Genomic DNA, 23,985 nt, shown 5'->3' on the forward strand with positions numbered 1-23,985 from the left:
ATGAGATCCTTGATGATGCACTCCATAGCCTTGCAGACTAAGCTAGTCAGGCTTATAGGGCCATAGTTCCCAGGGGTCTGTTGTGGCCCCACCTTTGTGGGGCAGAATAACCGTTGCTGTGCGCCACTCTACGAGCATGTAGCCTGTGGAGAGGCTGAGTTTGAACAGTGTGTTTAGGTGAGGGGTCAGTTCATCTTTGAGCTCATGTAGGACGCAGCCTGGGACACTGTCCGGTCCCACTGATGCTGTGTTTTTGCCTTTGGAGAGGGCTGTTTTAACCTGAGTATCAGGGGCACTACATTCTTCTAGTATGGTTATGGGCCCTTTTGGGGGTGAGAGGGGAGTGAAATTTGCACTGAACCTGTCTGCCAGGATGTTGGTAATATCGGTTGGTTCAGTGTATTTTGTGCAATTCTGCACCATCTCCGAGCAGATCTGAGAATTGCCACTTAAATTCTTGACATAGCTAAAGAATGCCTTGTGGTTATCCTTGGAGTCCATGGCAATTTTTCTTCTGAAGCTAGCCTTGAATGATTTTATGAGGGATCATAGTTTCTTGCTGATACTGATCAGGGATGTCTTCCCTTCTTGGGATTTTACTCTTTTCTGTACTAGTTTCCTCTTTCTATTGTATGGCTTGTTTATGGCATGGGTCCACCGGACTGGTTTCCTTTTCGTGGAGGACTGAGTCTTGGTTTTGCTTGGGATAGCACAATCCATGCATTCTTGTAGGTGCCCGTAGAGTGCATTAGTAAAGGATTTTGCAGCTTGGGCAGCATTATCCTTTAGCATGGGGGCTTTGAAACTTTCCATCTTGGTCTTAAGTAACACGAAGTTTGCTTTTGAAAAGTTTTTCACGGTGGTTTCTTTGACCGGGGATGGGGGTGGAATGTGGATATCCAGAGGGATTAGTTTATGGTCAGATCTAACCAGTGAGGGGTTGACCTCCAGTGTGGAACACCGGTCACCCATGTTGGTGATTACCAGGTCCAATATGTTGTCACCTCTGGTGGGGGCGTTGACCGGTTGATCCAGGGTATTTGAGTTTATAAATTCTAGGAAATGTTGGGCAAGGAAGTTAGTACTTGAGTAGTTCTCCCATTAAATGTTTGGGTAATTGAAATCACCCAATATCAGGGTGTTTGGTAGGACCTTTATGTTTCCCAGTGTTTCCAGAAATGAGGAATGGGGGTCCTGGGATATGGTGAGTGATCTGTAGCAAGCCACAATTTGAATTGCAGTTTTGCCCATTGTTAGTTGCACGTGGATGATCTCTGAGGCATCATGCTGTGCCACTAACCTGGAGGTGTGGGTATCCTTGATGAATATGGATACGCTCCTGCCTTTTGTATTTTGGTCCAGGTTTGTGGCCAGAATGTGTGGTATGAGTTGTAGCCTGGTAGTGCTGGGGTGCTCTCTGAAGCCTTAAATCAGGTTTCTGTTACTGCACATATATTGATTTTCTCCATATTGAGGAGTGCCTCGAGTGCGTGCATTTTGAGGTTTAGACTTCTGGCATTGAGTAGAATTACCCTCAGTTTTTTGTTACTTGTGCTATTTATGACAGTGGGTTTTTGTCTTTTGAGCCTTGCCTAAAAAAGGCACTATGGGGGTGGCAAGAGCCTTGGCCAGTATTCAAAAGCCTAAGGGTGTCAGGTGCAAGCCGTCTCTAGCGAAGCAGCGTGGCTTGTTGAGCATGTCATCCCAGGCTGACAGACACTGGATCCCCATTGAATGACACCAGAACCTTAGCCAATTGTTGAAATTGATATATTTTTTTCTTTATACCGTGGTATCATTCTTGGTGATGACAGGATGCTACTCAAGGTCAGGGTCATACCGGCCTGGGCTATGTGATCAGATAGCTCTTCCATGCCTCTTTTCATGTAGTCCAAGGAGGTACGGCTCAGGTCATTCACACCAACATGGACAATGACAGCATCATATTTGTACTTGTTCTGGAGTGACCTGAGTGTTTGTGTCATGTGGCTGATCCTGGCACCCGACAGGTAGCTAACAGTAAACTTCGCCTTTTTCAGCCTGGTGAGAGGGACATCAGTGTGCCTGACTACAGAGTTACCTATTATTAGTGTGTTCGGTAAGTTATTTTGCCTTAAGGGCTGTGATTACGTGGCACACTGGTTTTGCGAAGTATGTGTTTCATGGTTTGTGTTGGGGGGTGGAGGTTACTTGGGTGTCTGCTTTGGAGTTCTCTGTTGCTTTTGCAGATTTTTATTTAGAGCCTCCGAGTATGTTTTTGTGTATTTATGTGTGTTTTTTGCTGGTGCTGGTTTCATAGGTCTATGTGAGATTGCTGGTGTGATGCAAGTAATTCCCTTCTCCTCTTGACTGTCTGGTCCAGTCTTGGGTTGAGAGAGCTTAGCCTCCAGTTTGGCTATATAATTGCATCTCTCGCATTTGTTAGTGTTTGGTGGTAGGAGGAGAGGGTTGTCTGTGTACATGAGGCAGTTGTAACATTGCCTCAAAATGCCCAGATTCACCAGATGGACCGGAGAGTACACCTGAAATTGCCCTTTGGACATGACTGGTTAGGTACTGTGAACTGTTTTACTGATTGGTTTTGTAAGGTCGAATAGAGAGCCTTGTCCTTCTCTAACAGTATGGGGGGGGGGGTCTAGTGCTAAGGTTTATTAGTGCTTGCTATGAGTTTTGAGCAAGTGCTGGGATGAGAAGTGAATGGTTTGAGTGCTTAAGTTGAAAGTTTGTCTAGTTCCAAGGGAAAAATTGAAGAGTACACTTTGTGGAGCCGGGAATAGTTATACCCTAGCTAACCGGTGCTGCCCGGCAGTCAAAACTGTGCAAATGCAGGTTTTATAGCAGAGAAATGAAAGAGATAGAAATGAGCCCAAAATGGCCAATAAACTACTAATTTCTGGGCTGAAACCAATCCTCCAGGGACAGATAGGCTGCTCAAAGCTCCCCTCTCTCACAGGTGAACAGAGAAGAACCTATGTAAAAGTTCAAAAGAAGTTTGGATGACAGTGGACTTTTCTTTTGATGGCACTGTTCTGCAACCTCAAAGTATATTTAAGTTTGGGAGGTTGTGCCTATAAATTTATTCGCCATTTGTAGGGTTCTGAGTTGCTGTCAGAAGGAATGGCTTCAATCTGGGGGTTTATTTTTATGCCCTGTATTATCATAACATACTCCTGCAATAATGTGTAATGAAGCTACCTACCCACTTTCCACATCACTATTTGGACATGTAACAGTGACAGCACAGGTAAATGCCTTGTCCCCACATCAGTGGTCTGGCAATTTTTGACTAGTAATGAGTGTCATTTTCCTGCCCGTGAGTCCAGGTTGTCTCACAATGAGCATCCTTCTTGCAATGGTGTTGATATTAGTGTCAGGAAAGGTCAAAATATAGTAGAATCACCACAGCCTCAAACTTTTTGCTGTTCCTGACAGCTTAATGACAGGCAACATGGAAGCATCTTGTATGATGTTAAAAGTTATCAGGCTCTCATAGCTTGATAAGGGATACATGTGACTTGGAAACTATCTTCCAGGTCTGAAAAGCCTGACAGTAGAAAAATTATGCTTTGAATTCTACTAAACTGTTTATCTGATTTATGAAATCAAAATCTGTGTTCCTATTTCTAAATTTGAGAGCACATAAGAAAGTGAACACATTAAAAACTATTTTCTGTCAACTACCATTATTACTGAATACTTGTGATATAAATTTTATGACTGTTATTAAAGACCATTAAATTAACGTAACTGCTGTCTTTAATGGTACTTAAAATGAATTTCTAGGAAACAATCAAAATTCTTTCCTCCCCTCTTTCCTTTCAAAAGGATATTTTATTACTGTTATACATTGAACAGAGTATACCTTCTAATAATAACCCCCTTTATTATATCACATTATTTAACTAGGTACAACAAGATGGAATGGTTACAATTTTTACGCTGTCTCACGGTGCTAATGCTCTGCTGCAGTTGTGTGCAAATAGCTGTTGATAACCAGGTAAAGAAACCAAAACGTCATATGGGAGAGAAAAATCATTTATCGAAAAGGAGGCCAGCACCCGAGCAGTAAGAAAACCATATAATTATTGTGGCCACACCAAAAATATACACACAATCACACAGGTTTCGGCAAACCTGCCTTCTTCAGTAATGCGAAGAAAATTTCACTTTAGTTATCTCTCTTGGCACTATCTGAGTACGGGACCAGGGTGTCAAGATGATGTATGCAAAAACAAACTGCACCCCCCAACATGGCAAGCTAATCTACTGAGATAAACACTCATTAGGTCATGCATTCTTCATGTGGAGGTATTCATACCTGCAGCAGCTTGAAGCAGTACATCTGCCAAGAGTGCATAAAGTCAAGGAAAACATATGAATAACCCAGTCAGACATAGCACAGCAGGCACCCCTAATCCCATCACCTAAAATCTGTACAGATGGATGTTAGGGAATGGTGCTTGTACATGACAGAGAGGGGGCAGGTAAAGCCACACAGGCAGAAATGGACCAGTGAAAACAAGAGTTACACATAGTTTAATTTTATGCCTCACACTGCAGCTAAGCCATGAAAATATCCTACAAAAAGTACACCCTCTTGTAAATTATTCCTTAGTTATCACATAGATGGTCGAAATGCGAAATGATCATAACTGGTAATATACCTATAAAACATTCCAGGGGTAGGTGTTATAAAGAAAACCCCCCACACTTTTGACTGGATAGGTTTGATCCCAAAGTTAAAGCATTGAGGATCAAACTCTTAGGCCATGAGCGAGTCAGTCCCAAACTATCAGTACTTCACCAGCACGAATCATTGCCATTACAGTATGGCATCTAATTTGGGATGTTAAGCAAGTGCAACTCCACAACCCCTAGTGATCTGTTTACTTGGAAATCACATGGAGCACATTTTTTTATTCTGCAAGCTTCAGTGTTTACTTGTTCTGGATCACTGCACTACTGTTAACAGCAATGTTTGGATAGTGGTTAAGATAAAGTGTAGCATGACAGCTCAGTTTTCCTTTTTGTTGAAAGTCAAGTCTTCTATGTTGCTGAAATGATGCTGAGAATGGTTTTTTTTTACTTGATATGTGCTGTGCTACTGAACATTCCTGAAAGAAGTCATAATGAAATTATATCCTTGTTCGAATGTTCAGTAGCTGGTGTGATTGGCTGTAATGAGTGTACTACATCATAACATACCTCTTTTATATTTCTGATTTTGTGATTCCTTTCATCACAAAAAGACTATCAGTGCATTTAATCATTAAAAACAGGAATCCTGTTCTCACACTTCACATTCTCTGCTTTAGTGCATGGCAAACAAATCAGTTCTTAAATACAAGTAGCAGTATTAAATTCAGTCTTCTTGCTTCTTCGTTTTTAATGTGTGTGTGTGTGTGTGTGTGTGTGTGTGTGTGTGTGTGTGTGTGTGTGTGTGTGTGTGTAATAGCCATGCAAACTTCATCATCACAACTTTAGTTTTAACATTTATATAACTTAAAATATACCACACATGGAAAAATAAATGATTCAATCTGCACCCTCTCTCTTATTCCTAAATATTTAGCCTGGCTTGCTCTTATCAACATTTGCATTTGCCCAGATTACCTGTGAGTACTTTACAGTTTATGAACTCTGGCTTCCTGTCTGAAAGATACCGCTGACAAGCATTATGAAGAATTTGAAAGAATGTGCCTTTTTCTGAAGGAGAGCCTGCAGTCCACTGATCGAAAGCATTGTCAAACATTAAGTCAAATTCTACACAGTCCTAGGAGAGAACAAACAAAAAAGGCTTTTTACTAACTTAATTTTAGTGACAAGTGTAGCTAATTTGATAGGCAAGTCACGTCAAGTCACTGAACTTGATTTAACTATTTTTTTCAATAGAAATAAACATGAGACATAGATATACAAATAATGTGTTCATTATTCTAAGATTACCACCTTGTAGTACACAAATTCAGCCAAGTGGTGCAGATAATTTAACAATTTCTTGCAGGTAGAGGACTGAGCATTTGGGCCACCAACATAAAAAGTACAGAAATAATCAGAGCACAAGATAAAAAGTGCAGAAATGATCAGAGCAAGAGCATGTTTCACTAGTGCAAAATAATGCATTTGTGCCACAAAGGAGCTCCAACTGCACTGACAATATGCTGAAAAAAAGATTGTTATAAAAATGATCTGCCAGTGCAGACACACGTTACCTTAGTCATTGATATCACGCAGCGATGAAGAGCAAACTTCTTTCCGTCATATGTCGTCCAACTTGGACAAGACAATAACTCATCTTGATTACAGTTTCCATTTTGCATGGTCCAGTGGGGTATGGCCATCTCCGCAAAGATTAAGAAGCGTCTGTAAGATGGTGGTATACATCATGAGGTCATAAGGTGCAGTAAGGTGGTGGTAGACATCATGAGGTCATAAGGTGCAGTAAGGTTGAGTGGTAGATATCATGAGGTGCAGTAAGCTGATGGTAGACATTATGAGATGCAGTAAGGTGGTGGTACGCATCATGAGGTGCAGTAAGGTGGTGGTACGCATCATGAGGTGCAGTAAGGTGGTGGTATGCATCATGAGGTGCAGTAAGGTGGTGGTATGCATCATGAGGTGCAGTAAGGTGGTGGTAAAAATCACGAGGTGCAGTAAGGTGGTGGTACGCATCATGAGGTGCAGTAAGGTTCTGGTATACATCATGAGGTGCAATAAGGTGGCGGTAAACAACATCATACAATACAATAAAGTGGTGGTAGTCATCATGAAGTCATGAGGTGCAGTAATCTACATGTGATGAACATCACAATACTTTCCTGTACCCAAACAGTAGCATGAACATCCTATACATACCATAAACTGGGGACTAAAGTAATCCCAACACAATCCCTAAACTATGTGGAAACTACCACCAGTCTCTAGACCATATGAAAAAACCAACAGCAGCCCAAGCATTATGCACTAATTCAGCTCCATCACAGCCCCCAGACCACAACTCAGTCACCAATGCAGTGACTGCAATCCCCCACTCCTTCAAAACATATTAGCAACTAATGTGCTGCCACTATACTACTCAGGTTACATCACCATCCAATGCCTTGTTACTGTAGTCCCCAGACCATGTTTTAGCCACTAATGAACTGTCACTACATTCACATGACCATGTTTCAACTACTAGTGCACTATCACTGTGTTCACATGATGATATTTTAACCACCAGTTTGCATGACCATATTTCAGCTAGTGCACTGTCACCAGCATCACATGACCATGCTTCACCACCAGTGCTCTGCCACCATAGACACCTACCCATGCTTCAGCCATTACTGCCCTCAGGCCACTACCTTCATCCCCATATCATACATTTGCTCTGAATGTGCTACAAACCACATGCCACAGAGTATGTGCCAGCCACCAATGCGCTACCATCAAACACTCAAGCTACATGACAGCCCAAAGGTGCTGTCAGCAGTCATCGAACCTTGTGTCAGCCACCAGTGCAGTACCACTGCAGTTATGAAACCACATCTCCATATCATTGTACCTTCACAACAGTCTCCAGACTATGACTCCGCTATCAATGCCAATGTACTAGATGCAATGTCAGGCTTCAGCCTCAGTCTCTAGACTCTGTAACAACCCATAAATGCACTGCCACCACAGTGCTCAGAGTCTGTGCCAACCATCAGTATGTTGACACAAGAGCCTCCACATAATGCATCAACCTTCATTCCATTGCCAATACTGCCTAACAGACCACGTGTCAGCTATAAGTATACCATCATTAGTGAACTGTACACTATATGTGTTAAACCCAATACACTGCTAACACAGCTCCCAGACATCATCATCAATCATGCACTTTTACCACATTCCCAAGACTCTCCATCAGAACCAAATATGCTGCCTTCAGACCTGAAGTTTGTAGTTGTCTAACAACATAACTTGTAAATTAAGTTAGCTTCAGTGTGACCTTGCAGCCCCAAGAATGATGTACTAGTCGCAATGCACTACCAACACAGTATTCCAGACTGTGGGTTAGCCGCAATGCATTGCTGCAATTTTTCTCAGAAAACTTGTCAGCAATTCTTGACCTGTCACTAGAGTCTGCAAACTATAAAGTCTGCTACCGATATTGCCAAAGCCACCATATGTAACAGTGTAACAGTTAGTACCAGCTAATTACTGCAGGACTCTTCAGTGGATGTATGGCTTCTAACTGAAGAAAACATCAGAATACATAACACTGCCTACATTACAACCGCACTTGAAAATGTCATCTTTTATTTCAGAAATAAATATAAGCATTTTTGCAGGGAGGTAAGATATCTTCACCAAATATTCTACATCTAAGATACCCTGAAGTAAAATGTGCCTTCATTATATATATATAGTTCTGAATTTTCATAAAAGCAAAGCCGCAATATGGAATTTGAATTAATTTCATTAAACTTCTTTAATCAAGGATGTGAAAGCCATGTATTACAAACATCCTCTGTGGTGAGTTCACCACTGGCATTCCCTTTTCTGCTATTCTCAATTCTTTTGTCTTTTACTGTGATGCTGAGGAGCATGTGCATTGCATGGAGTGAGGTAATAGATGAGGAAAGTGTGCCTAACCCTGTGTTTTTCAGTTCTTCCACACCATAAGAACAAACAAATATTACACAAGGATAAATATATGTCTGGCACACTTACATGAAACTCCATCAGCAAATAGCTGATGTAGGGACGGTCCTGGACTAAAATCGACAGATATGTTAAGTACATATCTATTAGCATTTATTTTTTGCATGTTTTTGGTCCAACCTCCTTCTGACAATCAAGCCTGCCTCTTCTGGACACCCACTTGGCTCATTTGTTTTCTAGGGTGAGTCCCCTATAGCCCAGTAATTCCACTGAGGAAAAAATTAAGTCATCCAGGAATGGATACCACCATCCATGCTTTCAATGGTATTTTTTGCATAAAGTCATACTCCCCTGTGCATGTTTGCTACTGCCTCAGGAAATGGCATGTAGTGGGATATATATAATATAAATATAACTCAAAATCATAGCAATACCAGGACAGTGTTACAGGAAAAGTGGTTTCTAAGGTTTAGGGCCACGTTCATGGTTAGGTTTAGCATGCTTTAGTAAAGTAGGCAGGGAGGCTTCACCCCCACTACACAAGATAAGGTCAGACACAAACACACACCAGCAAATATGCCGAACACCTAATCTAACCTCTTACTCTAACATGCCAACACTCACATATACACTTTCCTTTGTCTGCATTCTGAACTGTCTGCATTTTTAACTGTAATTCTAGACAGATAGATACATAGATAGATAATATGATTAACCTTCTGCAAGGAGAATTTAGCAAGATCATTTACACTAGACATCTGGTTTTGATTTTGGGAGACGTTTCGCTCTATTACGTCCTTACTTAGAGTCACTGCTTCAACAATTTGAGTCTAACTCTTTGCTATCACAATTTGCACAGTGTAGTTTCTTGCAACAGGACTGCTTTTGACCTTTCTGGATGTTTGACTTTCTAGAACTTTAACGTTGATAAAATTGTCTTGTTCAGATATCAGTGAGTCCTTCTATGCACCTTTCATCTTCCTGAAGGACAACAAAGGATCTTGGTCTGGCTGTTTTGCAAACTACTTCAGTTTCATGCTGTGAACTATCCCATGAAATTTGTATTCCTACTTTTCTGTAACATGTAAGCCCGGTATTTTTCTGTATTTTATTTCACAGTGGTATTTCTGTTTCTTTTGATTTATTTGCAGTAGTTTTACACTGTATGAATTTTCAGGCATCAGTAATGGAGATAAGAAAGCAATTTCCTTTTCAATTTTCTGTTCATTAAAAGATGAACTGTTGGGAAACTGGGTCCCAGCAATAAATCATTACTATATTTCAAAAGTACAACACTGCACCTAAATCTTAACTTTTGTATTTCAGACTATTGGTAGATATAACGTCAACTATCCCCTATCTGCAGAATACAGTCTTAAATGCAGTAATCACACCTGCAACTGTCAGTTTATTTTAATAATTTTGGATTAATAATAAAATTATAAAGTGCACGGCTTCTTTAAACTGGATCAGATCAGTGCCCACTCAAATCTATGAATGATCTAGTACTGGGAATGCTAGCATCTCCTTTTGGCTGCTGTTATGACATATACTGCAGATAGGACAACTCTGCTACTTGAACTATTGAATCAATATTTCAGGCAGGTGCATATTTCAGACTGGTGCACTGTATCCTTTGCTTGCTCTCTGATACTTATTCTCTTTGAATTAATATTTTGGGCAGGTACACTGGGATCCATATCACTTTGTTGAAACTCATATGAGTGAACGCTCATTTGTCGAGCACCTACTCAGCAAAAACAGTATTCATCGACTGACGTTTTAAGCTAAAAGTTTCCTAAACTTAACACCTATGCAGGTTGGGGGTTGCACCCCTCCCCCCCCACACACACACCTCTCCTAACTAAATATACCAACTCTGACATCACCTTTCAGTGGGGAAAAGGGCAAATTCCAAAGGGTGGCCAACCATCTGTCTGCACTAGGAAACTTTTCACTTAAAATGTCGGCCAATGAATAGTGTTTTTGCTGAATAGGTGTTCGACAAATGAGTGTTTGCTCATTTGAGTTTTGACAAAATAATATAGACCCGGTGCGCTGTATCCTTTGCTTGCTCTCTGATACTTATTCTATTGGAATCAATATTTCAGGCAGCTGCACTGTATCCTTTGCTTTCTCTATGTACTTTAACATTCCCAAATGTCATTCTTGTACATTCTTCTTAGCTGTCAGTCCTGAATAAGAAAGTCACTGACACAGATTTTATATTCAGTGAAGGACAAATAAGACATTTTCCCCATGAATGATTTTCACACAAGCCAGACTAACTGTGAAATTAGTAGCTGCATTTATACATCAGTCGTAGTACATCTCTGAACTTTTATTTTCTGGCATTCAATTTGGCAAAAAAAAAATCTCTATTTTTGTGCAAGTCTTCCATGCACTGAGGGTACAGAATGTCTCCTCAACATATTTTTTATAAGCAGTTCCTCACCTGGTTTGTATTTTACTTTCAAACCATATGTCAGCAAATTAAGTAACATCCTCTTATCTGGAAGATAACTTGTAGGAAGAGTTTCTGACTATCCTTTGAGAATGTCTGTGGGCCATTTCTCCCTTAATGTCTTTTGTTGTAGACATATATTTGAAAAAAAATGTTTACATCCATACATCAGTATTAACAGTTTCTTTTTAATCAGAACATATCTCTTTTGTGCATTGGTAAATACTCTTGAACACCTGTACTACTATATTGTAGGATTACATCTCCTATACTGTTTTGACTTGTACCTACTTGCAACATAACGGTCGTATTCACGTTACAGCATTTTAAAATGGGAGTGTATGTAACCAGTTTCTTAAACACTCAAAAATATTTTCCTGTTCACAACTCCCATTTTCAAGCTACACCATATTCTTGCAGCTCTTTCTGCTTTACCAACTTCATATTTTATCTCAAACATTTCAGATGTATACAGTGCAAACACTGTAAACTATCAAGTCAGTCTTAAAAAACGTCTATAATGCTCATCTTCTAGACTTGCTATTTGCAGAAAGTACAGTTGTGTAACACTTACGATAAATGTAGATGTTCTCATGTATTCACTGTTGTAGTTTTGACTTGTGGGATTTCCTGCAGTGAAAGCCCTTGGCCAGCCTGACTATTAGAAAAAATTATTTCCTCTTCCTAAGGCTGGCAGATGCCATAACGGACATCAGTATACTTGGGTATATAGGAATACAGCCTATGTCATGAAATCAGTTTTTTGTTGTCCCTTAGCAGATAGGCACCCTGCATGAGCAGTAGGGAACTGAGGAAGAGAAGCCCTACAGGAAGACAGGCTAAGGGGGATTCCCTTGGCTAGAAAAAGAGGTTATAAGTCTACTGCCTAGTAGGTTAAGGGGAGGGAGGGACAGAAGACTAAAAGTGAATACACTTGAACATTTACTTTTATGGGAAGTGTACATAGCTGTACTATGTTCTTCATGTTTCACTGTTGCAGTCCTGACTTGTGGGAAGATTCCCAAAGCTGAAAAAGAGGGAGGGAGGAGATTAGGGAGAGGACAGGATGCCCTGGAGTGCAGTGGTAGTGGCAAATCCTGCTCTGGACCTAGAAAAGGCTGCCAAGTGGAAGTGTTTGGTGAAGCTATGCACAGATGATCAAGTGGCAGCTTCCAAGATGTCCTTAGTAGGGACCCCTTTCAAGAAGACAGCAGAGGTTGCAGTAGCCCTAGTGGAGTGTGATCTGACATCCTCAAGAGATTTTTTTGCCAAGATGGCTGTAACAAAGAGAGGTACAGTGGGAGATCCATTTTGAGATAGTGTGTTTAAAAGCTGGTTTTCCCTCAGAGCCATGGGCAAAGGTGACAAAAAAGCTGGTCAGCTTTTCTCAATGATCCTGTTTTGTCAAGATAGTAGTGGAGTTGCCTATGCACATCCAAAGAATGGGGCATTCTTTCCCCTTTGCTCTGGGGGTTGAGAAAGAATGTAGGCAGGTGAATTATTTGATTTAGAGATGCATCAGTAACCACCTTAGGTATGACATAAGGATTAGTTGTGAGAAAAACCTTGTCTGGGTAGAAAATGAGGAATGGTTCTACACCATGACCGTCTGCAGTTCACAGACCCTCCTGACTGTGGTGGTAGCCAGCAGCAGGGCAGTTTACCAAGTAAGAAACTTCAGTTTGGCAGCTGCTGCTGGTTCAAAAGGGGCATAGTGTCAATTTTTCCAGAACAAAGTTAAGGTCTCATGGAGGGGTAGGTTGTCTCCTAGGCGGTGTGATGTGAAGAACTCCCCTAAAATATTGTCTTAACAGAGGATGAGAAAAGACAGGAAGAAGAGCAAGTATATGGGCCAAAATGGCAGATGCATGAACTTTAATGGAGGAGTAGGAAAGGCCTTTATCAACCAGAATAGTCAGGTAATCTAGAATGGCAGTAATGCGGACTGAATCAGGATTGATGTGCTGCTGCTGGCATCAGATGGAAAATCTTTTCCACTTCACTGAGTATGATTTCCTAATGTTTGGCCTTCTGGATTATATGAGAATGTCATGAACCTATTTGCTTAGCGTAAGCTTGTTCCTGAATGTTGTGAATGTGTTACCCAAGCTAAAAGGCTGAGCGTTTGCAAGCTGGGGTGCACCATTCTTCCCTTGTCCTGAGTGAGAAGGTCGACTCTCTGACGCAGCAGCCATTGACTCTGGTTGGTTAGTTCAAGAAGCAGAGGATACCAGTACTGCCTGGATCAGTCTAGGGCTATCAGTATTGTCCTTGGGCCCTCCTTCCTAATCTTTAGAAGCACTCGAGGTAGTATGGGTAAGGGAAGGGAGGGAATGTGTAAATGAAGAGATGGGTCCAAGGAAGTGAGAAGGCACCCACTCTCCAGGCTGATTTCCACTTGATCCTGGAACAGAATCTTTCCAGTTGAGCATTTTCCTTGGTGGTGAAGAGGTGTATCTGTGGGGCTCCCCATCTCTGGGCCATGCTGAAAAATATTTCCTGACGCAGATATCATTTATGGAAGTCCATCAAGTTTCTGCTTAGCTGTTCTGCTAGAGTAGCTTGAGTCCATGGAAGGTATTGTGCCAGGAGGTGCAAAGCCAGACAGTAAGAAGTTTCCCAAAACTGCATCACTAGGTGGCATAGAGGGTAAGAGTGGGTGCCCCTGCCTGTTTATGTAAGACATAACTGTGGTGTTGTCTATTCTGACTAACAGGACCCCTAGTTCCCCATTTTTCCTTGAAAGCTATCAGGCCTTTTTGCACTGCCTTAAGCTCTTTACAGTTTACGTGCCTGTCCTTGAACTGAACCCCCCACTTCCCTTGAGATTGGAGGTTCTAAATGTAGGCTCCCAGGCTGTCTTAGTGGCATCTGTGGTGAGAGTTTGACCCTGGGGAATGAATCTGAATGGAAGGCCCTGATTTTGGGTACAAGTCGGTATCCACCATGAAAACTCTTCTTTGATACAAAGAATCAGTTGTCTCTCTGTTGCCAGGGGCTGAAAGTGCTGACACCATACATTTTTGAGGTACCACTGGAGTCTACTCATGTGCAGCCTGGCCAGGAGAATCATGAGGATATAAGATGTCATGTATCCCAGTGCTCGGAGAAACTCTCTAGCTGAGATGCATTGTTTCTGCTGGACTCCGAAAGTATTGGGTGAAAAAGGAGACCTTTTCTAGGGGAAGAAAGGCTTTTTGAAGTGATGAGTCAAGGATTGCCCCCAGGAAAACTATTTTGTTGGTTGTAATAGTGTCAGATTTTTGCAGATTTATTGTGAAGCCTAGGGAGGCCAGGATGCCCTGGGCAAACTTCAGATCCTTGTGAAGTTTTGATAGATTTGGGGTGTGTATCAGGCAATCATGCAGGTAGGGGTACATTTGGATGCCTTTGGTCTTGCAGAAAGCAATTGCAGGGACTAAGCACTTAGTGAAAACCCTTGATGCAGTAGACAAGGGCAGTGCTGAAAATTGATAGTGACTGGAAGCTGCTCTAAAGCATAGAAAACTTCTCTATGTTTCTTGAATTGGGATGTGCAAGTAGGCATCTTTTAGATCCAGAGAAACCTTAAGGGCCCATGGGGCTGTCATAGATAGGAGTTTTTGAACAGTCAACGTCTTGAATTTTGGAAACAGGAGAAACTGAGGTATTCAGGTCTAAGATAGAATGCCAGGAACCTTCTTTTCTGGGAATCAGGAATAGTCTGCAGTAGAACTCTTTGCCTTTTTGATATTCTGGAACTAGATCTACTGATTCCTGAGAACACAAAATCTGGATTTGAGAAAGGGCCTCTGCTTTTTGATTCTGAGGAATATCTGGATAGCCAGAGTTTTAAGGGCTCTTTGAAAGTGAGTTTGTAACCATTTGAAATAATGTCCAGAGCATACCTGTCTGAAGTGATGTCAGTCCAGTTTTGTTTGAACAGGGACACCCTTCCTCCTAGTCTTGCATGTATGGGGGCGGGGATGGTGGGTGAGACATTGTTGCTCTCTGGCAGAAGCCTGGAAGGTTCCAAGATCCATTGCCTGGGTCTCTGCAGCTATTGCCGCTGCCTATGAGTCCTTTCTCTCTGGATTTTCCTCTGTGTGCCTCTAGGTTGGGAGGGAAAGGACCAATGTTTAATGGGGAAGTTCCTACTAAACCTACATCTTTCACAGTCTTGATAGACTTAGCTTTGTCCTCCATCTTTTAAAGAACAGCCTCAGCTTTGTCCTCCATCTTTTAAAGAACAGCTTCACCTTTAGGGCCAAAGAGGAATTCCTTGTCAAGGGGAGCATCAAGAAGGCTGGATTTAACATGGTCAGGAAGAAATTGTTCCTTAAGACATGCATGTTTTCTAATAACTGAGCTAGTGGCAGCTGCCCGGCTAGAAACCTCCATGGCATCATATTCACAATGTAAGGAATGCCTTGGCAGAGATCCAAAAGCTCTTTAGAAAGGTTTTTGTCCTTCAGCGAAGAGACCTTTTGTTTAAGCTGATCCAGAATGGTTTACTGATATTTTAATAATGTGACAATGACAGTTAAGAACCCCCTCATAGTACGGGTGGTTGATAGACCCTTTTCCCAGATCTATCAAGGGTCCTGTTCTCTCTATCTGTAGTTAAAGGGTTTCTGGAAGAACTGGCTCTAGCCCCTTTAGGTCCTAGGGTAACCACCTCTTTATCAGCAGATGGGTTTTTGAAAAGAAATTTATGGGAGTCCTGTACAATATATAACATGTCTGGTTTATGAGGGGCTGTGTGAAGAGAATCAGGACTGAAGAAGGAATCCTGGAAGACATCCTCAACCACCTCTAAAATTGGTGGAATAGCAAGAAGTTTGTGTTCTGGCAGATCCAGAAACTCCCTAATTCTCTTTTTGACTGAGGGTATTCCTGTACTTCCCACTGGAAATGTTCCCTCATAGCATGGAGGGTCTCACCAAAGGTGATATAGTCAGGGAGGGGCACAGGCCAGGTTCTCCTCTGAATCCTCAAAGGAAGTGAGGGAGGGTATTTCTTCAGAAACAGACTTCTCTAGGTCTGAATCCTCATTAGATTCAAAGGGATCTGGCAAAGTCGCAAAGGTAGGATCCCTTTTCCTTTTACCTCGAGAGGCATCCCCAGGTGCTTGTCTAGACCTAACTATGGAGATAAGATCTTCATCTAATCTATGTCCTGTTGATATCCCTGAGAAAGGGAGCGGGTAGGCATAGACAAAGGCTCAGCAGCAGTACTTTTCTTAGGAGTCACTTTGGCCTTGGGTCTAGGGAATATCTGAAATCTTGACATCTGTGTCTCAGAAAGAAGAATGAACCAGTGTAGACTGAAGCCACAAAGGAACATCACTGAGAAGAGAGCACTCTTCAGAAGCTTTAGAAGCAGAGGCCTGCAAAGCAGCCCCAGACCCGACCAATGAGCTGAAAGCAAGGGTGTGTGCAGAAGAGGAGGGATGTGCAGAAGAGGAGGGACACGACATAAAGGGTCTCGACAGACGCCTGCGCCACCACCTGAGACACAGAAGAGGGCTGCAACAGCACCTCGTCTTCTTCAACAATCACAAAGTTAGAAGGAGAAACAGATGAAGAATGGTTGTCGTCCAAGGGCATAAGCTTGGGTCTCTTAACTTTGTCCCTCTTATGCATAGGCAACTCTACCTCCAAATGACCAGCGAATGTCATCGGACGTGGATAAGAAGATTCAAGACTAAGAAATTTATTTAAAATCTTGGCCCTACATCTGATTGTACTAGAGTTAAAACAGGCACAAAAGCAGCAACTAGGGATGCCATGATCCAGGCCTAAACAGGTGACACAAAGTGAGTGGAAGTCTCTGTGTGGGTTTTGCTTACCACAGAGGAGACAATTTATCTAACATGAGTTTAAGTCAAAAGAAAGGAGTTCCGCAATGGGGTACTTATCTTTCTGATGACCTCTCTCTGGTGTGGACCGACCGATGCATTGAAACAAGACTGATTACATGCCATATTCTAGCTCCCTATATACTCAAGTGCACTGACATTAGTTAGGGTATCTGCCAGCCTTAGGAAGAGGAAAATTTTCTCTGGTAGTCAGGCCGGCCAAGGGCTTTCATGGCAGAAAATCCCACAAGTCTGGACTGCAACAGTGAAACACGAAGAACATCTGCACAGATTTCTTTGCATGAGCATTCAAACTTTCTAATGTTAGACTATGACTCATATTTCAGATATGGCAGTGTTATTTTATGCTTTCTCCTACCTGAAATTATGTTGTCTTAACTGATTCAGCGGCTGGGTAAGACTCTTGTCATGCTGTTCTGGTGTCTCACCACACAATAACAATAAATTATTAGTTTACAACTCTTTCCATGCCATTGGCTCTTTATTCAAAAGATCATCAGAACACTGCTGGAGCTGATCAAATACCAAGTGGCTAGTTTAAGAATAGGTGCACCAGTTTTAAAGTAGTATGAAGTGAATAAGGAGAAAAATGAAGAGAACAAGGAGAAGATTACAGTCAGCTGCCTGTCGGGTGCCAGGATCCACCACATAACGCATGCACTCAAGTCACTCCACAACAAGTACAAATACGACTCTGTCATTGTCCATGCTGGAGTGAATGACTTGAGACGTACCTCCCATGTACATGGAAAGAGACATGGAAGATCTCTTGGATCATGTGACCCTGGCAGGTATGACCCTATCCTTGAGTAGCATCCTGCCTTCGCCCAGAATGATACCACAGTATAAGGACAAAATGACTGACTTCAACAATTGCCTAAGCTTCTGATGTCATTCAAAGGGGATCCAGTATTTGTCTGCCTGGGAAGACATGACTGACAAACCACGATGCTTTGCCAGAGATGGTCTGCACCTGTCACCCCTGGGATTCAGGTTACTGGCTAAAGCTCTTGCCACCCTTATAGTGCCTTTTTTAGACAAGGTTCAAAGGATAAAACCACCACCGTAACAGATGCAAGCATGCAAATTCTGAAGGTAATGCTACTCAATGCTAGAAGTCTAAACCTCAAAATGCACTCTCTCGAGGCACTCCTAAAAATGGAGAACATCGATATCTGTGCAGTAACTGAGACCTGGTTCAAGGCTCCCAGAGAGCACCCTGCAATACCAGGCTACAATTCTTACCACACTTTTTGGCCACAAAACCAAGACCGAAACACTAAAGGTGGAGGAGTGTCCATATTCACCAAGGATATTCACACTTCCAGGCTAGTTGCCCAACACAATGCATCTGAAATTATCCAGGTGCAACTAACACTAGGTAAGACTGCAATCCAAACTTTAGCTTGCTACAGATCCCCCACCATGCCCCAAGATTATCACTACACCTTTCTAAACATACTGAAAAATATTAAGATACAACCAAACACCCTAATACTGGGTGATTTCAACTACCCTGCCATTAACTGGGAAAACTACTCGGGTACCAACTCCTTTTCCCAACGGTTCTTGGAATTCATAAATTCCAATGCCCTGGATCAACTAATCCATTGTCCCACCAGGGGCTCCAATATCCTAGACCTGGTCATTACCAAAATGGGAGATAGATGCTCCACACCAGTGGTCACCCCCTCATTGATCAGGTCTGACCATAAGCAAATCACCCTTGACAACCACATCCCACCCCCCAGTAAGGAAACTACCTTAAAAACTTCTCCAAAGTCAACCTCATGCTACTGAAGTCAGAAGTGACAAACTTCACGACACTCACGCAGACGGGATCTGGAAATTCGATTGCAGAATTCTACACTAAGGCACTGTATGAGCACATCCACTCGTGCATGAATCGTGCCATCCCAAATAGAACCAAGATGCTCTTCTCCAAAAAAAGGAAGCCAATCTGGTGGTCCCCTGCTATAAACAAACTATACAACAGGAGGAAGAAACTGTTGCAGAAGAGAGGAAAATCCCAGGATGCAAAAAACTCCCTCATCAGCCTCAGTAAGAAGCTGAGATCCCTCATAAAATCCTCAAAAGCTAGTTACGAAAATAAAATTGCCAAAGATTCCAAAGACAATCACAAGGCATTCTACAGTTATGTCAAGAATCAAATGACAATGCTCAGATCTGTTCTGAGCTACAACAGAATGGCATTAAATATACTGATCCCAAGGATATTGCCAATATCCTGGCAGATCGATTTAGTGCCAACTTCACCCCCCTCTCACCCCCTAAAGGGCCCATCTCATTACCAAAATATTGCCAAATTCCAGTAATCACGGTCACACAGGTAGAAACCGCACTCTCCAAAGCTAAGAATACAGCATCCATGGGACCAGATGACATCCCAGGCTGTGTACTATATGAACTACAAAATGAACTGGCACCTCACCTAAGTGTCATGTTTAATCATAGCCTCACCTCAGGCTTCGTGCCCACTGAGTGGCACACAGCTACAGTTATCCCGCTCAACAAGGGAGGATCCACCTTGGATCCCGGGAACTACTGTCCCATCAGTCTGACAAGCCTGATCTGCAAGGACATGGAACGCATTATCATGGAACTTATAAACAAAGAAATTGGCAACCTTCAAACACTGGACTCCCGAATCTGATTGACTTCTTTGAATCAGTCTCCAGAGCTGTGGATGAGGGTAAGGCAGTCCAAACAGCCTATCTGGACCTTGCCAAGGCCTTCAACACCATCCCCCACTCTGGAATCATAGATAAACTTACTAAGCTGGGCATAAATCCATACGTCACTCGATGGGTTGCCAACTGGCTTACTGACAGAACCCAGACTGTAAAAGTAGCAGACTCCAAATCCAGCTCCAGACAAGTGACAAGTGGAGTACCTCAGGGTTCAGTCCTGGGACCACTCTTGTTTGGCATCTACTTCTCTGAAGTACAGGCCAACACTAAGGGACTCTGGCTAACAAAGTTCGCAGATGACTGCAAATTGAGAGCCGTTATTGAATCCCCAAATGATGTGGATATTCTACAAAAGGGCCTTACAGAAACAGATGCCTGGTGCCAGAGCCATGGGCTCAAGCTTAATGCAAAGAAATGTATAGTTATCCCCTCTGGAAAAAAATGTGTACCCATGAATTACCACATAGGTGGCAGGACACTAAACATCAAAAGTGTGATGAGAGACTTAGGAACACAGGTGGACAGTGGTCTCACTTTCGATAACCACGTCACCACAACAGTCAGGAAATCCTTTTTATGTGGCACACCTCATCACTAAGGGCTTTTCATCCAGAAAAAAGGAGGTCATTATCCCACTGTACTCATCCCTCATTAGACCCCATTATAGAGTATAATGCCCCATTTGGTATGTACCTCACAAGACATCTGCAACAGCTGGAAAGGCCACAGAAATACCTCACTAAAAGAATCACAGGCCTAAAGCAGATGCCATATGCTGACCATCTAAAAAAACTCCAGCTATACTCTGTGGCATATCGTCTACTCAGAGGCAATCTCTGCTTAGCATACAAGGCCATGTCAAACCCTGAGCTGTTGGACATGCTCCACATAAAGAAATCCCAATCCCTCAGAGCCACACGCTCCAGGGATCTAAACCTTGTCATCACAATGAACAAAACATGCTGGAGGGATAGGTTCCTGACCCAGAGACTCCCCATACTCTGGAATAGACTTCCCATACATGTCAAGCAGAGCGCCTCATTGGCCCTCTTCAAATTAACCTTGATGATTGGATGGGAGATAGGAAATTCTCCCCGGGGATCATGTCAGTCGCCCTGCTAGACAGGGGTCCAGAGAAGTAAATATTGTGGGAAGAAATATCCAGGGAATTGTTATGGCTAGGCTTGCATAGGCCCTAGGGCCGATAGCCTAGAACCAACCTATGAACCTATAAGCTACTTGGTCTGGGAATCAGCACCGATAATTAAGAAGCTGCTAATGAGTTGCTTTAGGTCAACCTCCATTTGCATATTTTGTGATTCTGAGCAAGTTATGTAACCAGACAGTGCTCCTGAGTCATACCTAAAAAAAGAGACTTAGCAGTCAATGGCATACCAAGTAAAAAATGTATATACAAAACTAAATCTATACTTTCATAATGGCATATTAAATGTACATAAGTTGGGCTTTGATTTCTACTGCTTCTTTTGCAAAAACTCTGGAAAATATAAAAAAAAAAAAAAAAAAAACTTTGTCAGTCTTGATAAAACCTTTTCACTCATAAGCCTGGGGGGCAACCTAGTCCAGAGCAGAAAACATAAAACCAAGGAACGTTTTCTTTAAAAAGACAACTGTTTATTGAATGAAGTTAAGAGCTTTTGTCCCTGTATGCAATCGGGACTTTATCAGATCTAATCATTAACACATTCCAGGCTGTTTTTAAGACCAGTCAATGGAAAGTCATATAACTACATTAACAATTCAAAATAATTGCACTAATAAATTGAATTATAAAAAATAAAAACATAGAACTTCTGAACATTGTGTATAATAAGTCTTGTCTGAATAAATCTCTAATCCATTAAAAACATGTTACAACACTTGGAAAAATCACAGCTGGGTTACCTCTTTCCAACTTTTCCTTCAGGTTCAGATGTGTCTTATACATAAACTAATACTTTTTTTACATTTCACTAGCAATCATCCTTTTTATCAGAAACAGAGACTTGTAAAAGGCCAAATGCTATGTATTTCTAGGCGTTTCTGAAGACTACAAATTCATGCTTATTAGCAGAGGTTATCCACGTAAAATGTTAAATGGGCGGCCATGGTAGTGCAGCGGTTAGCGTTGTTGCCTCACAGCAAGAGGTTCTCCGGTTCGATCCTCGGCTGTGGTGCCTTCTGTGCAGAGTCTGCATGTCCTCCCTGTGGTCGCGTGAGTTTCCTCCGGGTGCTCCTGTTTCCTCCCACATCCCAAAGACATGCTGTAGGTGGATTGGACACTAAATTGGCCCTAGGGATGTGTGTGTGTGTGTGTGTGCCTTCTGTGGAAGGTTGGGCGCCGGGCTGGCAACTCGATACTGTAAAAACTCTACTGCCAATCATGAGCAGACAGGAGATCTGCTGTGGTGACCCCTAACCGGGATAAGCCAAAAAAAGAAGAAGATTCACGTAAAATGTTAAATGAAATTAAAAGTGAAATATGTAAAAAAAATGAAGAGATAACTCTTACCCAATAATAGGCAAACACTTGGAAAAAAGAGAGGCCCACAATATTGACGTAAACTACTAGCAGAAGATGGTCATTAAATATGCAATGATAGCAATAATATTAAGCAAATAGTTAGGAATAATTGTAGACTGAATGAGAATGATCCATATACCAGTTTTTCAGGTAATGATCCCCATTTTGTGTATAAGAGACATCTGAACCTCAAGGAAAAGCTGGAAAGAGGTAGCACCTATTGTGATTACATTAGCTCCACAAAAAGTAGCAAGGTTATGATTGTGTGTGGTACACGCCAACAATGCAAATATGTATTTGAAGGACAGAGTTTGAAATTGAAGAGCTGTAAATATGAGTGCAAACTGTACACACCTGTGACTGTAATTTGACAGGTATGGTATACATTTTGCTTTGTGTGATTTTTGCCATGGTTTTTACATTGGCAAAACTGAAAGTGCCCTGCAAAAGGGTGTTTATGACCATTATTACGATTTTAAGAATTCTAATGAGAATAATGTTCTTTTTAAGCAGAAGTTAAATTTTAAAGAAAATAGTTTTATTTTTATATTGGAACAAGTTATACCTAATCAGGTAGGAGAGGCAAGGAAACAGACTTGAATATCAGGAGTTGCTTTGGCAGCTAAGGTTAGAAGTAAGTTCCCATCCAGGACTGAATGACATGGTTTTGTTAAGCTGTCTTTAAAATGCTCAGAGCTAAACTTAGACATGCTTTTTCCAAGTGTTTAACATATAGTTTTAATAGATTGGAGATTTATTCATACAAGACTTATTATACATGATGTTCAGAAGTTCTATGTTTTTATTTTTTATAATTTAATATTTAATACAATTATTTTGATTTGTTAATATAGTCATACGACTTCCTTTTGACTGGTCTTAAAAACAGGCTGGGATATGTTAATGATTAGTTCTGGTGAAGTCCAGATAGCATACAGGGGACAAATGTGCTTAACTTCATTCAATAAACGGTTATGTCTTTTTAAGGAAAATATTTCTTGGTTTTATTTGTTTTTTGCTCTGGACTGGGTTGCCACCTTGGGCTGATTTGGTTAAAAGTGGTTTGGTTACTCACGGTTCTTTCTGACATTGTGGACTTCAGTCATAAGGAAAATTTTTGAGTAGAGTTATTTTAATGATTTGTGCAAATGTGAATATTGTTTTGCCTCACAACAGTAACTTTACTAGTCACCACTTTTAGGTTCACAGGTGTTTACTAGGCTAACAACCACAAGGGCCTTTTTAATTCTAGCCATGCATCCCAAATCTCTGACAAGTTCTGATACCCTGGATAAGTTTAAGCATGGGCCTGAGAGACGAGCCATTTACAGGTTACCTGGGTCCATTAGAGACATAGGTGCCAAACCAGGGATGAATTTTCTGTTTTCCATCCAATTGTCCAAGTTGCACTTGAATTGGGTTAGGGAGGAACTCTGCTTCACATGGACAGGGAGCCTCTTCCATAGATGCGGTAGTCTCTGGGATACATACCTCTCTCTCCAGCAGGTCCTATTTATATCACAGGCAAAGTTTAAGTCTTTAGAACAGGTAATTCTGGTGCTGTTTTTTGTGGATATGCAGGAGGTCCATCAGAGTGGGTTCTGACAATTGGAGAGTGTTGCTTAATTAATTGTTTAATTGTTTAATTGTGTTATCAGTTTGCTATAAAGTATGGGTGCTTGTACATAATTTTATTCTCCTTGAAGGCTTTGGCCGAGACGTCAGAGAGATTTTATTAAAAGATTTGCTGGATACTGTGTTCGTTGTTTGCTACTTGCTACTTGCTACCTGGTGC

General features: G+C 41.7%; 1 protein-coding gene across 1 annotated transcript in view; it reads right to left on the reverse strand.

Annotated features, from left to right (window-relative positions):
- The window catches only part of STXBP6 (syntaxin binding protein 6), a 475,126-nt gene that overhangs the window by 435,459 nt on the left and 15,682 nt on the right, over window positions 1–23,985 (reverse strand). The window contains exon 3 of the mRNA XM_044073464.1: window positions 5,614–5,773. Within this exon, the coding sequence (XP_043929399.1) occupies window positions 5,614–5,773 (160 nt within the window). The remainder of the gene's footprint in view (window positions 1–5,613; window positions 5,774–23,985) is intronic.

Source organism: Protopterus annectens, chromosome 6.part0 (genome assembly GCF_019279795.1).
Source record: "Protopterus annectens isolate FY-2018-M chromosome 6.part0, PAN1.0, whole genome shotgun sequence".
Lineage (NCBI taxonomy): Eukaryota > Metazoa > Chordata > Ceratodontiformes > Protopteridae > Protopterus > Protopterus annectens.